This window comes from Mugil cephalus, chromosome 1, assembly GCF_022458985.1.
Source record: "Mugil cephalus isolate CIBA_MC_2020 chromosome 1, CIBA_Mcephalus_1.1, whole genome shotgun sequence".
Lineage (NCBI taxonomy): Eukaryota > Metazoa > Chordata > Actinopteri > Mugiliformes > Mugilidae > Mugil > Mugil cephalus.
The window spans coordinates 4211002-4229090 of NC_061770.1; the positions used below are offsets into that span (position 1 = coordinate 4211002).

Below are 18089 nucleotides of genomic sequence, written 5' to 3' on the forward strand. Positions count from 1 at the left end.
TCTTGACCTTTAAACTTTGTACACACTCCACAAAACCCCAAACACAGGAAAGACAGAAGAGAAAAACAAGAAGATAATATACTACAGAATAGATTAACTTTACTCCTGAAACTAATGATGACTTGCAAGGACAATGGAACATATCACTAGGGAGAGAAAGCCTTGTCGGCTATTAACACATTTTATCAGACTGAACCATTTACATTCTTGATCCCGAGAAAGAAAAAACCCCACTAAAATAGCAACGTTGTGTTGGAGGCAGAGAAAATGCGTAATCTGTGAGTCATGAATATATGTAAACATTTCAGTCACTCCTTAGAATGCATGTATAGACAAATCCCAGCAAATCTTAGTATACTTAGACTTAGACAGACTTTAATGATCCACAAGGGAAATGACTTTGTCACTGTAATTTTGTTGCATATAAATGTAAACACAAGAAAGATAAAATAAAATCTGATTAAATTAAAGTAAAATAAAAAGAATAAGTGTAATCAAAAAAAATACAGGATTATGAAAAAATATACAAAAATAGTTGGCAAAACAGTGTCTAATATGGTTGTTTGGTCAGTTGCATAGCAACAGTGGCATGGATCATGTCATGGCATGGTGTTTCTTGTTAATGGTGTTTCCTTGTCGTTGTCCGCTGAGGTCAGAATGTAAACGCCAACAGAGTGTGTCCGCCCATAGAGTCTGAAGCCAGGCACAGGCACACTGTGGTCCTATGAGCCAGGTCTCCAAAGCTCTTCTCATGACACACTCCCTCTGGGCGCCATCAAGCGCACACAGTCCATCCATCCCGCTGCCGAAGACCTTATTTTCCCCTTGAGGAAAGACGGCACGGGCGACCCAGAGCACCTTCTCTGCTCATCCACCTCCGACTCCAGTCTACCATCTCAGGACTTCTCCTCAATCTCAGTGGGACTCTCAGGTCTTACTCCGGGGAGCACTAGCAGGATCGCAGGAACACGCCAACGGACACAACAGCCAATGATACAGCCAAAAACAAAAAATAAAAACAGCACAAAAGACAACAAAAACCTTTTGACTGGTTCAAGGCACGGAAAAACTTTTTTTTTTTCACAAAAAAAAATAAAATAAAAATTATTATAGATCTATAAATACATTTTTCAGTATTATTGATCTGTACTACAAATGTTATCTACCGTCCATGGAGACATCTTTGTGGTGACTGAAGTTGCGGCCTCTCTCATAGACAGTGTTTCTTCAGTTGTGTTACCAAACATTTGCCACAACAATTACTTATGTTTGTACAGAGAAACACAAAATGTCACACCACAGGCACTACTTATGTGTAAACCATGTTAACCAGCATCATCACTAACATATGTGTTGATGTGCTCTTGATGGTAATGTGTATTTACCAGTCCATTGGCTTGTATTAGGTTTGTATTAGGAAAACCACAATATTTATCAAAGGTTTCTTCCTGGATCTTTAGTTGTAGCTACTACAAGTAAATTAAAACATTAAACTAAGATGATAAACGTGTTAAGGTTTTTATATATAGCTTAGAATCATCCCTTAGTTTTGGTGCTATAGGCTTAGTTAGACTTAGTTACTTAGTGACGAGTATTCTAACACGTTACTATTTTCCAAACCAGTAAACAACAATGAAGGGAGGAGAGAGATGTGCGTTTTCAAGCTGGAAATACTGCTCTAAGTCTTTAAGTCAAGACTTCTGGGGCATATTTGTCGGTAGTAGCTCAATGTAACTAATAAAGTAACTTTTGATCTAACTTAGTTATTTTTGAAATCAAGTAATCAGTAAAGTTACTTTACTTTTGGTAATAAAGTTGCTTTACTTTTGGTAAATAAAAGACAGAAACAATAACAGCCATTAGTAATACATAATTCTGCAGTCATAAATTTTTAAGTAGTGTTTGAATGGTATTGGCAGGCCCTGTGGACAGTAGGGGTACATTACCTGAATCACAGGAAATATATACTGTAAGTTGACTTTTAGAACGGCCTGCGACTGTGGAGTGACAGTTCAAAGTTTGCACTCTGTGGTCGTGATCCAGAAGCCAGAAAAGTCAATCAAGAGACAAACCCATGAACATCCAGAGTCCTGCAGTCTTGCAAAGGATACTCAACAAAATCAAAAGGATTTTAATAAGAGGCCCATACTCAGATATTCAGCACATCATTTTACATAATAATGTACATATAATTCAGGACGTCCTGGTAAACATCTCATCTCCTCTCATCTTCTACTACTGCTTATCCTCACCGGGTTACACGGGCTGCTGGAGCCTATCATCGGCGAGAGACCGGTTACACCCCGGACAGGTTGTCATTCTATCGCAGGACTAACACAGAGACAAACAAATATTCACACTCACACTCCCACCTGTGGCCCATTTGGAGCAAACCGTACCAGGGAAAACCTACGCTGACACAGGGAGAACATTCAAATTCCACTCAGAAAGACTTGACAGAGGCATCAGTGCTAACCACAGAGCCACTTTGCCGCCCCTGGTACACATTTATAATTAAATATAAACTGTCCATGTCTCACTGATATAACTTGAATATGTTTTGTTGAGCACTAAAATAACACAAAATATCTGGGCTCGACAGATGGGCTTTAAAATAGTCTGAGCACAATATACAGGTGAAGTGACGGCATCTTTTCAACTGTTCAACCCAATGATTGGCAGAGGAGAGCGTAGCTCCAGAACACATTCACTGGTTCATAAATAAAAATAGCCAACACTCTGCCTTTCGTTGCTGACCTCTCATTATCTGCTTACAGATATTATATTATTAAAAATCTCATATCACAGGTGCGCTTTCTGTGAAAGACTTCACATTTTTCCATTTTAGTAGTGTGTCATCATCCTGATCATACACTTCACAGTAGTACAGTTGTACAGCAACAGTTTGTGATTTGAGAAATTGTATGATATGCTGTTCTTTGGCCTGTTTATCTAGGTTTATAATGGAAGCCTGAACACGGACTACTGCCTGCCCCATGCCTGTACCATAAACACCATCAGACACTTGTAATATGTGGCTCTCACTTGGCAAACTCTCAGCTCTACGATAACTTCAGCCTCCCACATGGTGCATTCACTGACATCAAGGTCAAAGGTCTAATAACTTTCAAAATGCCTCAAAAAGCGAAAACCCAGTTCAAACCAAAGCACTCTCAGTTGTTTGAAAGAAAAAATGTTTAAGAGAGTATTTGTTCTCACTAGTTTACCTTTGTTTTATGCTTGTTTGCCCATAAACTGGCAAGCAAATGTATGTAAGATTCTGCAAAACAGCAGATGACAAGCTAGAAAAATATTAAGATACGTTTTCTGTTTGGTAATGAATGGTTTCTTCACTAGAAACAAACTGCAGCTTGTCTTCTGTAAAGAGACTTAATTACTTTCCATGTGGTTGCCAACTTGGAACTTCCAAGTTAAACAATTAAGAAGTCATTTCTATAAAAGGGTAAATAATTGACAGCAATTAGCAATGTAAATGTTAATGCAGCAAATGTTATTACAGTACATGTGTGCAGTCAGTCCAGTGTTTATCCAGTAACTGGTAGATTCAGCCACATGGCGTTTTAGGTACTGTGTCTCTTTGCAGATTACAACCTAATTTAACCAACCTGGTTGGCTATTTACAGATAGCTCTCAAATAATAGTCCAAACCAGTAATAAACTCTCATAAAAGACTGTCTGTGATCCAAGATCTCAGATTTCCAGATCATATGAGGTTTTCAACAGCGTTTGTTCACTAACATCAGTGTGGCAGTTATATCAAAGCTGAATGTCACATGTCATAAGTTTGAACAACTTCACACGCGTGTTTAATTGTCTGCCAGTACATCCTTGTTGTTTAAGGAACATTTACTAAAGGCTGTGGCTGTATGTAATTCAATATTTATCACAACAATTATTAATGTCTTGAGGTTACAGGATGACTTACACAAACAATTCAAAGCTTTCAGAAAACGTATAAAAAGGCTGTGTTCCCTCTTCTAAGACACCTGCTATCAGCTACCGCTTCTGCAACTTCGTCTAATCAACCAAACAAGGTAACGTTTGAATTCTTGGTTTGCTATTCAGTTGTATTTGGCAGTGATGAATTTAGAAACCCTGAATTACAGCTAGAAAAAGTTAAAAATGAATCAGCTTATTCCTCTGTGTCCATTTAACGGGGAACTTATGTGAATTCAAAGTGCTACAGCATCATTTCTTTCGTCAGTTATTTGTGAACAGCGAATAAAGGTGTCCAATTTGTTATCACACAGATGGCATCGGGCCTTCAATTCATTGTGCTCCTCTGTTTGCTCGGTGGACTGTGGACTGCAGCAGACGTAAGTAATGTAATCAAATGTTTTAAAAGAGTTTTCTGTAAATAAAATAGCTATGATATTTCTAACATTCCTAATTAAGGACTTATTCGTATTTTTTACACAACTGAATGTTTTTCAGATTTGATGTGTGTAAGATGCTGTCAACCAGTTAGTAAATAAAGGAAATTGTTTCTCATCCATTGTTCTTTCCATCCACAGGCAGGTTGGTGCTTCTGATATTTATGGAGATGATGTTTTTTTTAACAGAGCTGCTGGCACAGCGGGAAGGTTTTCAAACTTTTTTAAGAGATGAGATGTCGGTGAGGTACTGCGGCGGTCCAGCCATTGATGAGGAGCACACAAAAAGCTCTTCTCTTTACCAGAGGCATTTTTACAATGGCATTATCATGTAGAATGAATTAACAGTAGAACAAATTAAAAGCATGACACAGCAGAGGCCAGCTCTGTACTATGGTTTGTAGCTCTTGTCAGCATCATAGATAATTGTAAATCTTCCTGTTTTAATTTTTTACTACTGCCACCTGCTCAAAAACAGCTTTTGGCCTTGACACAAGCAATGTGAGGCGATGTCACAGTCTGTCTTCATTACAGGTAGCTCGGTATGAAATTGGTACGGTGTGTTTGCACCTTAAAACACGATCCTTTGTTAAAGAATAATATTCATAAGTTTCCTAAGTTTATTAGTGTACCGAATTTGAAATCCACATATAATGAGCATGCTGGTATTCATAATAAGAAAATAATGTCTATTTAGCAGCTTGCCTTATCATCTAAGTTTACAACTGTCTTGCAGGTATCTGCAGACCGACCTGCCCTAGTGGTTGGAGTCGGTTTGGGAGGCGCTGTTTCTTGTTCTATAACGCCAGGGTCGAATGGGCTGCGGCAGAGGTAAGTTAGGATGCAACGATTGCCGTACTGTGTTTATGTGACTAGCTCTAAATAGTTTGCTGCTAATTTAGTGGAAAAAACATTGAATGTGAATATCTAAGATTTTCCAACGTTCATTTCAACAAGATTAATATATACACATTTTGAACTTAATGTGAAATTATGTTTGAAGACATTTCAAACGCTTAAATGTTTTTTTCTGTATTATTTTCAATTAATAATGCCATTTTTTCATGTTCTTTGATTCTCAGCGTTACTGCACTTACCACAGAGCAAACCTGGCCTCGGTCCATTCCAGAAATGAGTACGCCTTCCTCAGACGACTTGTTTACTACAGGACACGTTCAAATACACCATTTTGGGTTGGAGGCACTGATTCACAAAGGGTGAGTGTTTCATCAAAGAACTTGTACCCTCCTATTTTATGGTTTCAATAAAGATCTCTTGAGACCTCTTGAGACTGGTAGGTGCACCAAACTGCAGAAGTCAAGTAGTGACACTGAGATCAAGATTTGATTTGCAAGAGAGAGCAGAGGGAAGAGGTGTAAAGAAGACAGAAACAATGGAGATGTTCAAGAGCTTCTAGGAAAAACAAAAAAACAAAAAAAAAAAAAAAACATGACTTTTGAAACTATTCTTTCAGAACGGTCTTTGGCTGTGGAGTGACGGTTCAAGGTTCACAAAGTTCAGATTGTGGTCCAGGGGTGAGCCTAACAATAGCGGAGGACGAGAGGGCTGTATGATGATGAACTTCAGAGGTACAAATGAGTCATCTGTTGTCTCCTTGATTGTGTTTTTTTTTGTTGTTGTTGTTGTTGTAAAGATCCTTGGAAATATAAGTATCACAGTTAAGTAAACTAAATATGTGAGGCAAAGAATTTGTGTAACCAACTTTGCTAATCATTACTGTAATTGAAATGAACTGCAAAAGCTAAAAAGCGGAACTTCATATTAATGTTATATAAACAAACCATGAATTTAGCGCTTGGAGCATGGATTACTAAATCAAAGTCATTCAATATATCAGTTTTTCCACCATCCACGTGAAACCTGCTGTTATCAGTAAGCAGAAAAGGTGCCTTTTGACTTGACTTGTGACTTTGTTGTTTAACCTCTCTTTACAGGACGCTTGGTCAACGACATGAATTGTAGGACAAAGGTGGCCTTTGTTTGTGCCAGAAGAGCCTAAATCTATCCTGACATTTCAGACGTGATGATCACACATTCCTACTGATCATGTCCCTTCCAGCATAATGTCAAGCCTCGATGGCATCATTGTTGGAAGATATATACACTAATCAAATCTCACAACTGTGGTTCACTTTCCCCTTTGTATCCTCTCTGATCTTATCATTTCGCTTCGATCAATAAACGAAGATCTATCCTGCAGAGCAACCTGTCTCACGTGTTTACATCATTTCAGTTTCAACATTAATATACTGTGTGTCAAGATTACATACAGATACAAAAGCTATTCATATGCATGCATGTCACCCAGAGCGCACAACACACCCAAAATAAATAAGACAAATGTTCAGTAGACACACAGTCACAACTGAGCATGATAAAATTGAAAAAATCTATATTTGTCAACATCCAACATGCATACAAAAACAAATGAATAAATAAATGAATCCTCTTAAATGGATAACTGTAGCTGTTGCTAAATTCTTTCTTAAATTGAAGAAAATTTTACTCTAAAAAGGTAATATTTGATTCCATGATTTTGCATTCTATTCTATTTAGCATTGATATTTTACACAATGATAATTTAGTCTATGTTGTATACAGTTAAAATAACTCTACAATTTCCTCAATTTAGTGATGTATTTTACTCAATACAGAATATTTCACTTAAAATAGAAAAAATCACTCAAAGAATTATATTCTACTCTATACTGATTCGTACTGTATTCTTCACTAGATTGTATTCTACTATATATAGTATTTTAAAGTACTTTTAAAGTATTTAATCCTATTTTGAGTGAAATACTCAAAATAGGATTATATTCAACACTGTGTAGATTTATATTCTATTCTTTATCAAATAGTTTTCTCCTCAATGCAGAACTGTATGTTACTCTGTTCAGAAATGCATACCATTTGTGAAGTTTTTCTAAAAAACAAAACAAAAACAAAAAACAGGAAACATTCAGCAAAGCACATTTATTAGTCATAAAAAACACATTTTCATTATAAAATTCATGTGGAAATGTAAACACATCACAACACATTTAAATAACACACCCACCCTGTTACCTGTCAAATCCATCAGATTTGTTTCAACAAGCACATGTCGTATCATTGGAAATCATAACTGCTTTGTCTGTTGTCATACTGCTGGATTTCAGGTTGTAAGACAAAGAGAATTTCACAAAGTATTTCATGTCTTTCCAAATGACTAGCAACTGAAAAGGGAGTGGATAGTGAAAATCCAGAGGGAAAACAGGCAAGTTGCTTGCCAGACAACTAAAACAACAAAATTCCTATAGTGTAATACCAGCAATTAAGAAGGGATATGAAATAGTTTCTTCAACAAAAGAAATGACTTCTACAAAGAACTATATACTTCAGACATCAACCCCACACAAAAAGTATTGATGGAATTTTTCTCTAAAATTAATCTGCCTAGAATAACACCTGAACAGGTGTTATTTTTGGATAATTTAATAACAGAGAATGAAATCAGGAATACAGTTTTATGTATGAAATCAGGGAAGTCACCGGGCCTTGACAGATTCCCAGTTGAATACTACAATACTAATCTGGACTGTAAGATCCTAACTAAAATCCTGTTGCCCTCTTGTTTGATGCTAAGAAGGCATTTGACCAAGTTCAATGGTAATTTTTATTTACAGCCTTGTCACATTTTGAATTTGGACCAAACTTTATTAAATGGATCAGAACTATTAACAAACAATGTAATCTCACCCCCTTTCCACTCGACAGGATTGCGCTTTGTCGCCATTACTGTTTAACATCTCACTGGAGCCATTAGCTATCGCTATCAGAGCTAATGCAGCTATTAGAGGCGTGGAAGGAGGAGGGAAAGAGCACAAACCATTATTATATGCGGAAGATATTTTAAAACTGATAAAAGACCTATTAAAGACGATACCACACCTGATGAACACGATACAATCTTATTTCAAAGTATCAGGATATAAAATAAACTGGACAAATTCCGAAGCTATGCCAGTATCTGGATTATGCGATTCAAATTTATTGACAAATTTCAGCTTTAAATGGATCTCAAAAGGGATGAAATACTGGGGAATCAAACTAAGTACAGAAGTGGAGGAAATACCTTCATTTAAAGTTTGATCCATTACTGCAAAAAATTAAGACTAATTTGGACAGGAAAAGACCCAGAATTAAAGTTAGTAAAATGTGCTCTCCTAGAGACAGAGGTGGCCTGGGGTTGCCAGACTTCAGATTATACTATATCTCCTTTGAAATGACCAAAATTAGCCAAATACTGGGACAAGAACAATCAGCTAGAGTGGGTTACTACTGAAAACAAGCTGTCATCCCCTTCCACCCCTACTGATAGCCTATCCCAGTCTTCACACAAAGTAGCGAACCCAATTATGTCTCACTCCAAAGAGATTTGGATTAAAATACATAAAATGAATAAATTATCACATTGTAAACAAATATATTCTTCCCTGTGGCATAATCCCATGATAGAGATTGGAAAGACATCAATATACTGGAGGGAATGGCAACTTAATGGAATATGTCTTATTGCTGATCTATATGAGGAAGGTGTATTTATGTCATTCCTTGATGTTAAAAGAAAATACAGTCTTAAGGGAAAGGAACATTTCTGGAAATATCTACAGATCAGAGACTGTATCACAAAGAAGATTCAATATAAAGATGGAAACCATATCACAGATTATTTTACGTTATCCGTGGAGCACCATCGAGCCTCTATATATTACAGAACAACAAATCAACTGCTCAGCGACGACTGTCAGAGTCTGAAAACAATATGAGAGAGAGATCTGATGTGTCTGAAGGATGAGGAGGAATGGATAAAAATTATATCTAACAATGGGAAATACATTGGGAAAGCTAAAGGGAAATTTACACAATACAAAATAACACATGGATACTACTGGACTCCACAAAAACTTAACAGAGTAGGCATAATAAACAATAACTTGTGTTGGAAATGTCAGAAAGACATAGGTACTCTGTTACATTGTATATGGTGCCCTGTCATTCAGCCTTTTTGGAAAACAGTCCTGGACAACTTGACCAAATGGATGGGAAATGACATACCGTTAACTCCCAGGTTATGTTTACTCAGGGACAGAAGCTAAATACAAAACATATCAGGTGGAGAATTCTCTCTAATCATGGCAGAGACTACAACGGCTGCCAGGGCAATACTTAAACTGTGGAAAACACCAAATCCCCCTAAACTAAAAGAGTGGATGAACATTATGGTCAAAACAGCTTCATACGAAGTTATGCTCAACAAGATGAACAGCAGGAATAAGTTCAAAACATCAGTCTGGGGCTGGTTTTGGACCAAAATCACACTGTCTGATGATGCTATGGCCTGAACACCTTGTCCTGAGTGTATCCAACATGTTGTATGTATCTATCTGTTGTACATATATATGCTTTCCAGCTGTAAATGCATCAATATGTCCCCCATTATCTTATCACGTCATCTATACAATACTTTTATTTATTTATTTTTTCTTGTGATGCTACATGTAATGTGCATAAGATATCTGACCATGTAAAACGTCCCACTGTCAAACACAGAGACTGAAGAAATAAAAACTTGAATTACAACAAAAAAAGAAAATCCAGTTGGCACCTCTGAGTCAAAACAAAAACACTTGTAGCTTGTACATGTAGGTTTGTAATGTTCACTTGTCATATGTGCAACCAATATCTTGACCATATCATGTCTTCTGGAATCAGTTAGGCTTTTTGTCCAGATTCATTTTTTTGAGGATTTGTTTTGACTAATGGTCAAATATATAGAATTAACAAAAATGATCTGCGAATACTAAACAATGTCTCCAATTACAGCGGTAAAATTCACATTTTCTTTAAACTTTTCAGAAAAGTGTGAAATGTATGTTTTTGTGAATGTACATTTTATATTTTTACAACTTTAATATCCTCAAATAACAGCCTGGTTGTGTTCACACACGAGTGGCATTGTACGATCAGGTCGGAGTGTGACTTGCAAACGCAGACATTGCATCTGTGGCAGGAAAGACTGGTTTTATTGTTTCTAGGAACACAGAGCTTGTAGAGCATCTTTTCCTCGAGGGGCAATGTGCTCATCAGAATCACGGTCCAGTTCTTCTTAGGAATATATGACTTTAGAGTATGGGTGTCAGTAAAGGCAAAGTTCAATGAGAGTGCCTCTCTTCCTCTATATCGTGAGGCCCTGAGACAATACAGTTAAAAACACAATTTCTATGAGTAATTAAAGTTTCAAATCGGTCAGATTTGACCCAAACACTGGAGGAGGGTTAAAAAGAAGCAAGAAAATCTGCTGAGCTTACCTGAGCTAGAGAAGGATCCTCTTTTGCAAGTCTTGTAGTAGGACTGGGCTGTAATTTGATAGCATCCCCCTCATTGTCTCCACTGAAGCTTTCAAAGGAGCAACTTGCAGGGTAGTTTAATGAATCTAGCAAACATGTTCAGATTTGACGGGTGTGATTAACACAAACAATGACACAATGTAACTGTCACTCAGGATTGGGAGGGATTGACTTCAAAATTAAATTACACTAATCAGTTTTGATTTACTGCTTCAAATTCTAACATGATAACAACTTTACAACATAATGTCCAGCCCTAATTCAGAATATGTTTAGATATGCAATATATGACTTAATATAAGGCTCAACTCACCATCAGGATCTGAGTTTTCAGGCAAACATATCTCCAAGCACTCCAAGGTCTTGACTCTTTACAAGAAACTCAAAGACCCCTTCATCAGTTTTGGAGCCATCATACACTTTGTAGTTTATGGTACAATAGTATACTAGAGTATAAGTATAGTAGAGGAAAAAAGTATAATATAGTAGAGAAAAAACAGTTCAAGAGTAGACCATTACTTTAAAAAGGTTAAGAATATGTGAGAAATAACTTCCAGGGTCAAGGGTCAACGAAGATGAAGAGCCCTTTCAAGTAAATACAGTATATAGTAGTATATTTAAGAGAAAGTTTCGTGAGTATAATTTGTACTTACTTTTAAATGCTGACTGATGCTAGCTTTAAGCTAGCCTGGACACCATTTTGTTAAATTAGCCTGTCATAGAAATTTGTCATTGGTGTTACCATCATTGGTGTTAAAGGCAAGACCTGTATAAATAACATAAATTAAAATAATAATAATAAAAAGAAAATATTCTAGTTGTCCACTATGGCTGGTAACATGGCCAACACATTAAAAAAATACTTACCATCAAATTAAATAGGTGAAAACTGAATTGAATTTTTTAACTTTTTGACTCAGAAAATTGATAATGATCCTAAAACGTGATTCGACCAACTGCTAAAGGCTGTTACCTGTTCACAAAATGCTGCAATGGCACAAGAGAAGCAAGATACTCACACCAATTATTCAAAATGACTGAGCATTTTTATTATTAGAGGACACCAGCAATATGTGAAGTTTGAGATGCTGCTGAACACTGCAACTCTCTTAATGGGTTCTATATGTACTTTCACTGTTCTACCACTAGATTTTGTGTGAACAGTCAGAGTTGTGCATAACTTTACACACTTTTCTAAGCACAAACTGAGAAATTCCATACTTTTCACTGGAATGTGCTTACGCTCTCTTTATGCACCGAGGCCCACACGGACACAGGGAAACAGGCAAATGCATAATACCAATTAAATAGTTAACACAGTAGCAAAAGAAACATCACCTACAATACACACAGTTAGATCAATTACAGGTACACTATACTTTTTTAGTGCTCTACATCAGTGGTTCACAACTGGTCTGGCTTCAGGACGCCTTAATCACCCCTTAATGACAAGCTGTGACCCAAATCGAAGAAAATTTCCAACTTCTCAAATTTATTGAATGAAAAGAACGCGCAGTTTGAACCTGAGACATTAGAATATAATATCACAGTGTGAAAACACACACAAAAAAGACCCCACCACTGTGCTGCTAAGACTTGCCATGGTTTATGATACACAAAAGCTGCACTTATCCATGTGAGAAATAAAGATTTTCTATGACTTCATTGTTTTGTTCATGTGATGTTGACATATTTGTATTGTCATAATTCCCTTTAAACTGTGTGTAAACATTGTATGCATGTCATTATTTTTGGTTTGATGAGTGCTCTGTGTGACACTGGATGACCTGTATGTGTGCAGCTACAATGTTCTCAAATCTGGAAAACACATGACATATAATAGTGATTATTGAAATGATGTCAACAGGTGAGACAGATTGCTCTGCAGGATAGATATTTATTAACTGAAGTAATATGAAAAGAACATAAGAGCAGAAAGGGAGCAATTATTGACAGTTGTGAGATTTGATTAGTGTATTTATCTTCTAGCAATGATGCCATCGAGGCTTGACATTATGCTGGAAGGGACATGATCAGTGGAAATGAACGATCATCACGTCAGAAGTGTCAGATATGAAGAGTACAGTTATGGGTTCCTGGCACAAATGAAGGGTTTCCTTTCATAGCATTTGGTGTCATTGGCCCAGTGTCCTGTGAAGAGAGGTTAAACAACAACAATAACAAAGCCAAGTCAAGAATACGAGTGTCACAGCATAAAAGGGCACCTTTTCTGCTTACTGACAGCAGCAGGTTTCACGTTTTTTAAATTAATTTAAAAAAGACCAAGAGCTGTTGTGCGATTGACTGCACCAACAGTACATTTGACACTGATACTGAAATATTGTCACTCAAGGGAGTAGTGACGTCAGTGCATACCCTCTATATCAGATTTTCACTTCATTATTATCATGGACAAAAATAAAAAAAAACAATATCAACAGCAACAATGTAATCCACAAAATGCATCTTTAGATAGATAGATAGATAGATAGATAGATAGATAGATAGATAGATAGATAGATAGATAGATAGATAGATAGATAGATAGATAGATAGATAGATAGATAGATAGATAGATAGATAGATAGATAGATAGATAGATAGATAATTAGTAGGTACCTTTGTGATTCATCTCCATACAACTTTCTCCTCCTCTAGTGTTGTTAGGTTCTCCCCTGGAAAAGGGACTGTAGTTCCAGCTTGAACCATCACTCCACATCCAGTAATTGTTCTGAAAGAATCATAGTAGACAGAAAAAAAAATAGTTCTGCCAGTATCTAAAAAGATAACTAGTTTAATCATTTCTTTAAAGTAATAATAACCTGACTTTATTTTTCAAATTTTCAAAACGTTTCTGGGAACAAAAACCTTAACTTTGCAGTGAGCAAAAGGGGGAACTACATCATCATTTCTTTTATCACTGACTTATTGTATCTGTGTCTTGATTTCAGTGAGAGTACCTGAAAAAGCAGGTGGACTTCTGCTGTTTGCTACACCTCCTAGTCTCTCATGAGGGGTGAACAGCTTTTTAATGGAACCACAAAATAACAGGAAACCATGTAGTGGATGAAACACTCACCCTCACGGCATCGTAGCCTCCAAGCCAAGCTGGTCTATACGAACGTGTCCTGGAGTAAACAAGTTGTCTGAGGAAGCTGTACTCATAAACGTTATGGACTGAGGCCAGGTTTCCTTTGGTATAATGTATGCAATAACGCTGAGAAAGAAGAGGAGGACAAAAGAAGAGAACTGCTGAATGCATCCTCTTATAGCAGAAAACATTTCAGAGCATGTCCCATAACCACAGTGAGGCAGTTGTTGTTTCTTAATGTACCTCTGCAGAAGCCCAGTCATAGTTTGCGTTAATGAATAGGTAACAGCGACCTCTGTAGCTACTCCAACCACTAGGGCACCTGGTGCTGCAAGAGTCTGGAGGACAGTTGTTTACTTAGAGGACAACAATGCAAAACAGTGGCAAAATAGCAGTTGCTGTCATTTTTGGTTAACGAGGCAGCCTGTTCTGGATACATCAGTAGACTGGCTAAAGGAAAGTAAGGACTGGATTCAATCTGAAATAATCCCACCAGCTCAGTTCAAATGAATGTAAGAGTGTTGTTATCTTTGAAGATGTGTGAAAACCTTTGCGCTGTGGCAGCAGCTCTGTTTAAATTCATCTCCATAAATATCAGAAGCACCAACCTGCCTGTGGATGTAAAGAACAATGGATGAGAAACAATTTCCATTTTTGGAGGACTGGTTGAATGGTTGAATCTTCCTTTTACATATCAAATCTGCAAAAATATATACTATATATATATATATATATATTGAATGTGTCCTAAAGTAGAAACTCAGTGTTAAGTAATATATATATACCATGAAATTATATTTCACAAAGACTAGGATTGCTTTCAGTTATACTAAATGTTAGACTGTTATACTGCTCATGTCATCTGCCACTCCTCACTAGGAGGGCGTGTCATCCCAGTCATCTGCCAGAGCACCCAGAAAAAACCCATGCAGATGCAAACTCCACCCAGAAAGGAACCCGGACTCAGACTCGAACTCAGACCTCGCTTGGCATCAGTGCTAACCACCATGCTGCTGTGCCGCCCTATGCTTTGTTATATTAAAGAGAAAAAAAATTGCTTACATCAGCTTCAATCCACAGTCCACTGGTCAGACAGAGGAGCACAATGAAGCAAAGACTTGATGCCATCTATGAGAAAAGAAATTAGACAAGTTCATACACTCACAATGATTCCATTGTAATACCAGAACTTATGTTCGTAACAAATGCATAGGACAGGTTTTTGATACTGTTAAGAATTATACCCTAAAGTGAGATTAGATTCTCCAGTTAAATAGACACAAAGGAAATGTCAAATACACCTGAGAAGCAAACCAAGAGCTTTTAATTAAGGTTGATATGAAATGAAGAAAGTCAAGTCTTCAAACTTCACCTTGATGCTGGTACTGATCACACGAGGTTCAGAAGTAGGATGTCTTAGCAGAGGTACCAGGGTCTTTATATATGTGGTCAGTGTGTTTTTGTTTATCATCCTGTTTGTCTTCCTCTGACCTCATCTCATTATTTGTTGTTAGAAATATTGAATTACATACAGCCACAGCCTTCAGTAAATGTTCCTGAAACAACAGTATTAAATGTTACAGCACAAAGTTGCTTCCTTGTTTATTTCAAACCATATCAAATCATATCAAACCAGTCAGTACAGATCATCTCATCTTCTACTACTGCTTATCCTCACTAGGGTTGCGGGGGTGACCAGATGAAAAAATAAAAACACATGAAATGGTATTTAAAGCCAAGGAATAAAGATGGGTCTATAAGTGCTTCCTAAATGCCTCAACAGAGTCAGAGCTCCTAATAGCTTCTGGCAGGCTGTTTCAGAGCTGAGGGGCTCAACTGAGAAGGCCCGGCCCCTTGCCAGCATACCACAGTCTGAATGGCCCTGGAGCTTTATCGCTCTGTATCTGTATATATTCCCGATCAATTTCAGAGTCAAGATTTGTGTTTTCCTGTTGACCTAATGTTGGTATTTTGAGACTACTGGAAAAAAGTTGCATTGATGCAACTTTGAGTTGCTCATTTATGCCGTTTTGATCTGTGGTTATCCCATCCTGAGTGTGAATCTCCGCAATAAATCCAGCCTCCGCGGATTGTTTTAGCTGATGACACAGTGGTGATGAGATCTGAGATGAAGGTCCTCAGCTGCTCCAGATGTGAGGGTGTCAAATTCCGTCTGCGAACCTATTCTCTCCCTACTGAGATCGGCAGATGGAGCCTCTAAATTTTTATGATCGACAGCCTTTATCAAAGAGATGAGCTCATTAAGGTGTGCTGACCGTCTTCTGTTCACACTTACATTATAAGATGTAATTTGTCTACATAAATAAGCTTTCATTGATTCCCAAAGGTTACAGTGGCTTGTATCTGGTGACTGATTTGTTTCTTGGAAAAGGTTAATTTGTGCTGATAGGAAGTAAACAAAATATTCATTAGACAGAAGACTCCATGTGCATTGCATAGCTGTAGGTTGGAGGTCTCCATGCCCTGTGGGACCTTCCTCCTACTATTTGGCAAAGAGGATAAGCCAGAATATCTTGTGTGACATTTAACCTCTCTATTTTCTCCATTTTCTCCATGCACCAGTCCCCCCATACGCCAGCAGAAAAGCATTTATGGTCTTGGCTGATTTACTTAATGTTCCAGATGTGGCTCTGGATTCAGATTCAGATCTAGAACACAGTTCAAATCTCCCCTGAGAACCAATTGTCGACCATAGAGCTCCGGCCCTCATGTAACTTTTGTTGTTGCTGCCGCATTGGCAAGAAAATCGTAGGAAAAATGAATGGCATAAATGGAGTTTACTGCATTTTAAGCATATACAAAATGACCAGTACAAGGAAAATTCGACAGATTACATATCACAGACTCTTATGCCCCAGGTATGCTTGTTTTTGAGAATTGAGTCCGGGGGGGACTGTTAGTAGACCTGCAGTATCTGGATCAGTAACTTTCCTACGTCCTACTCCGGAGTCACTGAAAACACACAAGAGCCTGGAGTGGTGCAATTGGACGCAGTCAGGCTTCCTGATGCACATTCAGTTTTGGAGTTTGTTGGCTAAAAACAGCGTTTCTTCATCACTGTTACACCGTTATTACAGCAGCATAATGTAACAAGCGTTTTATTGCAGTAATCTACATCTGCCATCTTGCGGGATTTTTGGGAATCCTACAAAATGATTTCCAGCCAAGGTAAACTAGTTAGTTGCTCACAGTTGTCAACTGAATAGTCATTAGACAAGTGCACTTTCTTGCCAGTATGGCTCTTCTGATGTTCTGTGTTGTGATTTATCAAGCACCTACCCCCCAATTTGCTCAATGGGCGCAGTGACCTGAGGCTACAGACTCGAGAGCTACCACCCGTTTGTCCAGGGTTTCGCTGTTTGGTGCTAGCATTGTCGTTAGCAAGTTTAATTTCAACTCTTAAATTGGTCCATCTGGTTCCAGATTTCAACAGATTGTGTCTCTGACTTGAGCAGTTCATTCCTCAACTCAGTTGCAGTGTTAGCCTTTGGGCTAGTCCTGAAGCTAACTCTAAAGTCAGGTGCTGTTCGGGGGTTTTTAGACATTTTTAGCTGATGTAGTCGAAATTCCAAACCCGGTGCAATGTCTTGCCCTCGGTTATGAGTGTGCCTTGAGGTTTTCGCATTAAATAGCTACTTCCTGGTTTATTAATAGCATTGTTGAGGAGCTCAGCAAAAACGCATCCTCACACCTCACACTGCTCAGACCGGAACCCCTATATTTGCTTGTTGACATGAACCCACCTGTATTTGCTCTTGTGAACTATTCAGATGCCTCAGCAGCATTGGACTCTACAGCTCTACAGCCTTGTCAATTTCTAGCCTGGTTGAAGACTTCAAGTGTGAGGCTGGACATGTCCCTCACCGACTCTCGGGACACTGTAGTGAGAGGTGCCTCTCCAGCCCTAGCAACAGGGAAAAAGTGGTCCACAGCTGCAGCTGTGTTACAGACCAAATCCATTGTGACGTTGTGGGCCACGTCCAGCAAGGCAGAGGAGGCCTTTGGCCTTGGAATTGTAACATATCTCTGGCAAAAGGAATCCGCAGCCAAACGTCAATTCATGGTTGTAGGGGAGGTGACAGGAGGAAGCAGCCAGATGTTCCAAGGCCATAGCTCAAGCCAAACAGAACCAGTGGATGAGGAAGAAACTCACATGGAGTAAACTATGGA

General features: G+C 38.0%; 2 protein-coding genes across 2 annotated transcripts; one reads left to right on the forward strand and one right to left on the reverse strand.

Annotated features, from left to right (window-relative positions):
• The first annotated feature begins 3982 nt into the window (after window positions 1–3982).
• Window positions 3983–6620, forward strand: LOC125023314 (ladderlectin-like). Its single transcript, XM_047610533.1, has 6 exons — window positions 3983–4055; window positions 4272–4337; window positions 5127–5225; window positions 5477–5611; window positions 5869–5983; window positions 6350–6620. The coding sequence occupies exons 2-6, from the start codon at window positions 4272–4274 to the stop codon at window positions 6412–6414; spliced, it is 480 nt and encodes a 159-aa protein (XP_047466489.1). The 5' UTR covers window positions 3983–4055; the 3' UTR covers window positions 6415–6620.
• A 6064-nt stretch (window positions 6621–12684) lies between these two features.
• LOC125020852 (galactose-specific lectin nattectin-like) lies at window positions 12685–15317 on the reverse strand. Its single transcript, XM_047606429.1, has 6 exons — window positions 15271–15317; window positions 14960–15026; window positions 14142–14239; window positions 13887–14024; window positions 13427–13538; window positions 12685–12958 (listed from the first exon to the last, which is right to left on the reverse strand). The coding sequence occupies exons 2-6, from the start codon at window positions 15024–15026 to the stop codon at window positions 12894–12896; spliced, it is 480 nt and encodes a 159-aa protein (XP_047462385.1). The 5' UTR covers window positions 15271–15317; the 3' UTR covers window positions 12685–12893.
• Between the last annotated feature and the right edge of the window lie 2772 nt (window positions 15318–18089).